Below are 7,508 nucleotides of genomic sequence, written 5' to 3'. Positions count from 1 at the left end.
TTGCATTGTTTAAATTTTCTTTGAGAATGGATAAGGTAAAGATTTGCCTCTGCCCGCCCTATTAAAGGGCATGCGAGGAAATGGATAAATGAGTTTGACTGTATTTATATATTGCAATTCTAATATAATTATAATTAATAATGATAATTACAATTCTAATAAATACATGCAAATGGGGTGTCCAGTAATTATCGATTATGCTAATCATGAAGCCAAGATGAAAGAACATGCCAGATTTTAGTAAGTTCCCTGGCTACGGATTGGATTCATAGTTGTATCAAATGCATCAAAATCATAAACAATAATAATACGAATTGAATATAATAATAGCTTCAGGAGGTCTCCCCGGAGGATGTGTGCAAGTACCTGTCAGAAAATAAGCGGCGGGAGGATGCTGGTTCAACCAATCCGATTTCCTCTATCTGGACCAACTGCAGGAAGGCTTCGTGTCGCCTTGGCGTGACATGGAAACTGAATGCGGGAGATCTGATTCTGGAATTTGGTAGGGCGATCCTGGCACCCAATGATCGTCGCCAGGTTTTCAAGAAGTTTAGACGTGAAGAGCGGACGAAGATCTCATTGGACCTGACCAACAACTATAAGGACCAGGGAAAGGTGCTGGGTGTAGTTGCTGAGTCACCCGCTAGCTCTCACTTTGTGGATGACGGTCTATACACCAGGTTCTGTGACTGGCGATTCATTCATAGAGCAAGGCTCAATCTCGTGCCACTGAATGCAGTTAGGAGGTATGTGGAGCAGGGTAACCGTAGTGGAAACCACAGCACTCTGTGCAGGAGGTGCCACAAGTTCCCTGAAACACTGCCTCATGGCCTTAACCACTGCATGAAGTACTCGAGACTGATGCAGCTCCGCCACAACAACATCGTGGACAGGGTGAAGAATGCTGCCCTGTATAAGGACAGATTCAACATCCTGTATGAAAATCAAGTGGTTCCGAACTGTGGTGGTAAACGACCTGACCTGGTGTTAGCAAGAGGCGACAAGGCCTACATCATTGATGTAACCATCCCGTTTGAGAACCAGAAGGACTCCTTTCGTGCCGCCAGACAAAGGAAGATCGACGCTTACAAGAACGTGGAGCAGGAACTGAGGAAGACCTACAAATCAGTCGAAACAAATGCAATTATTGTGGGTTCACTTGGCTCCTGGGACACACTCAACAACCCTGTCCTTCAGCTGTTTGCCTCCAGAAGATACATTAAGAAGATGGCAAAGTTATGCGTCAGCGACACCATCCGCACTTCCAGAAACATCTACGTGGAGCATCTCACAGGGAAGCCCCAACAGTAAGTACATCTTTACTAGTCCTCCTATTACCATCTTTTCTCGCTGCCTTACTGTTATTGTTATCATATATGTTTGTATGCCCTGCCCTCCCCGTAATTGTGGGGTTGTAGTAATGTAATTTTAGTGTATGATATGTGCTGCTAGGATAAATAAAGGCTACGCCCCACGTTGATTTTTGGGTACCCCAGTAAACGTGTTAGTTTTTTATTGATATTTAAACTTCCTATCTTTCAATCCCCCTGCTACAATTGTATACACACCATTCAGCGATAATCCAAATAGATCTGGATGGTCTGGTTATCCATGATAATATAGGTTCCTGTGCAATTGTACCAGTTCCCCTTAATTTGTTATTTTTGCTATCCTATCAATAGTAGTTATTGACTCTGTCAATGTCTTCTATTCGTTAATTGATCATACCATAAGATTAGCTTATGTTTTAACGTCTGCCTAACCTATCCTAACCTTAACGTAATTTTAGCTATTTTCTTTGCTGTTATTTTTTAGTACCTCGCCTATGATTAGGAAACTCCTATGAGGCACCTCCCCCACCCAAAATTTTATTAGGGTAACAAAAATTTTAACCATTGTAAAATTAATATAAATTTGAAAAATAATGTAATACATTGCTGAATATATATTGATAGTTTTTAACATTACATTGCAATCTTAAAACTCGTACTTATCTGTTATAGGGATCAATTTTTGTGTTAACAAGAAATTAGAAAAGTAATTACCAATGTGTGATTCTTTTAACTGATAAGTACTAAATGTATTATTAGAAAATTCTATCTTTCTAATCAATTTATCTACATTTATAATGTGTGATACAGTAAAAAATATCACTTGTATTTCAAAATTAAATGTTTTCTTTACAATTTCAGGTTTCTCTATAATATAAAACTAAACACTGTAACTACTTTAGGGCAACAGGGAAAAGAGAAATAGATTCATACAGAGAAAAAACAATTTCAAAGTGTTACACAGTACAAAGTTTGATATCTGAACTGACATTGGACACTTTTTAACAATGAAATAAAATATATCTTTTTCAGAAAAAAAAGAAATTATCTTGTTAAAAAAAATATTAAGAATTTTTTTTTCTTCGTCTTTCTTGCTAGATATTAATCCCTAAAAAATAAACTATGAATATTAATGCTGCTGAATAAAAATATGGTTTGAAATGAATACCAGCATATAATCTTAGTTTCCCTTTAAATTATAAATGTTTTTACTAGCAAAATCTAATTAATTCTATTCCTTTTTTTAGATTATTATTATTTTTTTTATTGAATCAGCTTAATTTACTTTTACAAAGTGAGGCTTTTTATTAATATTATTGTATCTGATGGTATGCCTAGCTAATTCTTCACATCAAATGGGTAAAAAAAATGGAGAGTAACAAATCTTTATTCATGAAAGAGAAAGTTTAAATTATGCTCTGTTCACTATTGTTTATTTTTTTAACCTTTAAGAAAACATTGTGTAAGATTGTCATTGATTATCATTCATTTTTTTTAAATGAATAACTATATTTGATTACTTAAAGATGTATTTTTTAGAAAAAATCTATTTTCCAGATTTGCAGAAGTCCAAAGGATTCCGAATTCGGGACTTTCCACTGTAAATAGAAAATCCTGTACTTTGATGTGTAACTTAAGATCACACGTTATGAGTGTTAGAATCGTAGAACAAATTAAGCAAACTTTAAATTACGTATCATGTTTCTCTTATTGGTAATTTTGGAAAAAATTGTCTTTTTATGTGCCAGGCCACATTCTCTTCTATACAAAATAAAATATTCACGCTTTTTTATTTAATTTTTAATGATTTATGTGTGAAATAATGTTTATTTAAACATTATCATTTAAAGTGTTCTTTTTTTGACATTAAGTAGTTAAAAAAAAAAATCATATTCATAAGGTGTTTTTTGTTTTCTTGTTTATTATTAACTATACTTGTGCAATCTTTTTTGGTGTATGCATATATATATATATATATATAAATATTATATGATAAGTTTATATCTTTCAATGAAAGTTGCTTTATGAATCACAATGTATTCATATTTTAAGTTTATTTTTCATTTTGTTTTTTAGGATCATCTTCATTGGACAATACACTCTTATATTTTGTTACAGAATTGTTACTGGATAATACAAAGCGAAAATTGTACCAGTGTAAAAACTGCAATTACTTCTGTGTCAGTAATAGTGATATGGTGAGACATGTACGCACTCATACGGGTGAAAAACCGTTTGACTGCCAAGTTTGTGGAAAACTTTTTTCTTTGAAGAGTAATTTAAAAGCCCATTTAAGAATTCATAAGGGAAAAAAGGCATCTTATTAGATATTTTTGATAGAACTGACACATCGAGAAAAAAAATTAGTGAAATTCAGCTTTGTATTTTTAAATCTTCTTCGTTATAGTTGTTCTGTTCTATTGGTGTTGCTTTAGTGACATAGGCTTTTGCAATCTTAAAAATATTTCTTTTCATTTAAAGTCAGTTTTAGTTTAACTTCTCATCCCATTTATTTTGTTTTAGAGGGAGCATGAATTTTGAATAAAATCTAGATTATTCTGCTAACATGAAAATGATACTTATATATTTTGTATTTATTTAATATTATTTTTATTTATTTATTTTTTTATTGTATTGTTATCATCATAATCTGTAGCAAAATTAATTTCCTTTTATTAAAAATATTTTCGAAAAATATGCTACATTTACAATATTCTTCTTTTAGAAATGAATATCATTAAATATGTCAGAATAGTAAGAAGAGTTATTAGAATATGCGCGAATATTAATTTTGAAAATGTTTGTTTTTATTATATTATTTTTCTTTTATGGTCTTGCGTGTAGGATAATTTTTCTTTACCACATATTTTTTTTTTTTCGCTATTAATTATATTAATCAACTGAGATTTTTTGCAGTACGCTTGTCATTAAAATAAATGTATTTTTATTGTTTTAAGTTATTTGAATATTTTCTTTATCTCTTAAATTTATGACATAGTAAACTACCATATGACATAATAAACTACCTTATTTTTTAATGAATGTTAACCGATATAATGTACAAGATAAAAAAATAAAGAACAAACTTAATTTTGTTTGAAAAATTATGAGAAAAAAATGACAGGCTAACTAGTTTTTTCTTTATTTAAGTAATCCATTCATATTTAAAATGCATTCCTGTTGAAAAAAAATTATTTTTTACTTATTTATCCTATTTTCTAGGAGTGTTGGCTAATCAAGCTTTGTTTACCTCTAAGAAACTGACAGTTGAAGGTTTGTCTTACTGTATTCATAAATGTTCACTTTGTGATTACTCTTCTAATGAGTTATCTAGAGTTAAACAACATATGCGGATTCACACTGGTGAGCGACCTTTTATATGTCATTTATGCGGAAGAGCATTTTCTCAAAAAGGAAACTTGAAATCCCATATGATTACTAGACATAAAGTTTATAATACTTCCTGATTTGTATTGCCTGTTATAAAGTATATGTCCAGGGGTCTGTCTAGGTTTCTTTGAGAGGTACCTATTTTGTGAAAATTTTAACATAATTTGGGAGAATTATATTAAAAAATCTACACAAAAATATGGTGAAGTAGGAAAATATTTTCAATAATTTTGAGCTTAAAATCGTATCCAAATTTAAAAATCATTGTCCATAGTCAAATTTCAACTTGAATTTAATAAAAACATGCATTTAACAGTGCTACCACTAAAAGTTATTTTTATTATGAGAACATTTTCGACTTGGTCATACAGAAAAAAATTTCACAGAGAAAATTTTTTAAAAAAAAAATAAAGGTCTGCTAGAATAAATTTATAATAATGTTTACGATAATGTTCGAATGTTTAGAATAATATTCAAATTTCGACTTCCTGTAAAGATTACGAAATGAGAGCCTCGTCGTTTCATTTAAAAAAAAATTTTGAAAAGCTCGCTGTAATATGATGTAAGCAACCCATTAGGATTACCATACCGCACTATCTGACCAAACACGTGCTACCTAGCTTTTCTTACATACCGGGTGGGAAGTGAATTCTTCTACTACATCATTAGTAGCAATCCATGGGAGGGTTTCTTGTGCAAGTCGAAATGCGTAATTAATCCAGGATTTATCGTTTTTTTACAGAGATACAAAAACAAATTTTAAGAGGTACAAAAACAAATTTTAAGAGGCGGGGAGGAGAATCTTAGAACTTGCTTTTTTAAAAGTATTTTGTGAAACTACCATTTTTCCTAAAGTTGAATCCGTGAAGGTACCGCTAAACAGTGACAAATTTGGACCTGGACCATAGTTACCGAGAAATAAGGCCGTTGAGATCATCAAGGTCTTTTAGTGATGTCACATACTGTGGTGCAGTGTTTTCACTACAAAACGAGAACGCGAGAATCTCGCATATTTTTTTCTTTTCTCTCATTAAAAAATTATTACCACTAGAAATTCCCGCATTCTATAAATCAATTTCAAAATTCGCAAATTTCTCGCATTACGCCATTTAGAATAAAATCTGTTTCACTTTTCTTCCTGGATATTTCATTAATTTCAACATCTGACCCGTTATCTATCTTCCCTATTTACCAGTATAGTTCAGAACCTTTTCGTCTCGTTTGTCCGTCGGATGCGTCGTATTAAACGATTTAAAAAATATATATGTTGCATTATTTTATGTATACGTGTGTAGTTCCTAGATGTAAAGGGAACTACAAAAATGGGCCTAAGTTATCAGTAATGTTTCCGAAAAGTGATGAAATTAAAAAAAAGGATTAATTCCGTCAAGCGAGACAGTTATCAAATAACCGTTAATAGTCGAGTGAGTGTTATTTATCTTTCATGTTTTAATATTCGTTTTTGCAGCCTTAATAATCAGCTTTTTTATTAAATAATGAAATAAGTTGTATTTTAGAATTACATTGCTTTAGGTAATGTTAATTGTTATCGAACATTGGAATATGAAACTATCAAAACATTCATACTTTTGCAAAACTCTTTGACATGAAATAAGGCAAATTTAAATATCATTTATCGTGTTTAATTGTATATATAAACAAATATAAGATGTTATTAAGAGTTAATATTTTTATTATTTAAAAAAACTAGTGAAAAAGCTTTAGTTATACTTTTAAAAGAAAGAAAAATTAATAACAATCTTGATTGGCATTTAAAGCTTATTTATTCTCAACGATAGCTTACGATCATTTGAGTAAAATTTCATAAATATTCATACTTGAAAGCAAAAAGACACCGATACATTAAATCATATTAATAAAAAAGGAATTAAATTCATTGTTAGCCATTTTAATTTTTGTATGTTATTATTTAAATGAATACTAATGAAACTGTTGTTCATGCTTCATATGGTATGAATCTTTCGAATGCAGGTGAATTGTTTTTGTATTATCTTATGCTGATACCTTAAATAATTTTTTTTTACTATTTTATAATTTGTTATTAAATATTGTAATTTAATTTTAATGTGTCACATTAACCAAAGATTGTCAAAAGTGTTTAAAAACAATTTATTGCTTGAATAAAATTTTCAAGTAACATTCTGAAAAATATTTTGTTATTTGAATCCGAGTTCTGTTAAAGTAATAATTTTTTTTAGAATCAGCCTAATCTACTTCATGAAATAGTGTTTTTTATAAGCGTTTTAAAAATTATTAAACTTTTTAAAGCATGTTATATTTTCTTTTCGGTTTTGCACATAACCGTAGAAATTGTTCTAATAGATAAATAAACATTGCATATTCATAAGAATATTCATTGAAATGTATCTTATATAAAATATATTAATTAATGAGATGTATCTTATTGAGTGACAGGAAAAATGATTTTAATAAATGCTTTTATATTTTTTTATTCAAATTTTTTTTTTTTTAAATTACGATTTAACAAAAACTTGTAGATAATTTCAAATGCAGTTTATAAATAATATTCAATATTTTCTTGCCTTTTTCAGTGAATATTTTTTTTTAATTATTGAACAATTTCTGCTCAGAATATTATACTAATAATACTATATTATACTAATAATTTTCTTGAGGAATCTCTATTTTGGGATATTTTTTTAACAAATCTTATAAGAAAGATTGTCATCAATGAATTTACTATATGTTAGAAAAACTTAAGATTTGAAAATACTTTACTTTTTTATAGTAAATAAAGATATATTT

The 7,508-nt window shown here is 29.6% G+C and overlaps 1 protein-coding gene across 17 annotated transcripts in view; it reads left to right on the top strand.

Moving 5' to 3' along the window:
- Positions 1 to 7,508, top strand: part of LOC107442860 (uncharacterized) — a 54,890-nt gene that overhangs the window by 713 nt on the left and 46,669 nt on the right. For 6 of the 17 annotated variants that reach the window (XR_011637160.1, XR_011637163.1, XR_011637161.1 and 3 more), the window contains exons 1-3: positions 844 to 1,307; positions 3,408 to 3,529; positions 4,554 to 4,604. Coding sequence is in view for 1 of the 17 variants with exons in the window: in XM_071182993.1 (XP_071039094.1) it covers positions 844 to 1,307; positions 3,408 to 3,465 (522 nt within the window). In the remaining 16 variants the exon portion in view is untranslated. Of the gene's footprint in view, positions 1 to 100; positions 241 to 843; positions 1,308 to 2,904; positions 3,045 to 3,407; positions 4,027 to 4,553; positions 4,695 to 7,508 lie in introns of those variants that run through there. The other 11 variants (XR_011637166.1, XR_011637167.1, XR_011637165.1 and 8 more) reach the window with 8 other exon arrangements.

This window comes from Parasteatoda tepidariorum, chromosome 7 (assembly GCF_043381705.1).
Source record: "Parasteatoda tepidariorum isolate YZ-2023 chromosome 7, CAS_Ptep_4.0, whole genome shotgun sequence".
Taxonomy (NCBI): domain Eukaryota; kingdom Metazoa; phylum Arthropoda; class Arachnida; order Araneae; family Theridiidae; genus Parasteatoda; species Parasteatoda tepidariorum.
The sequence above is the reverse complement of the archived record's forward strand: the minus strand, read 5'-3'. Positions and strand labels throughout refer to the sequence as shown.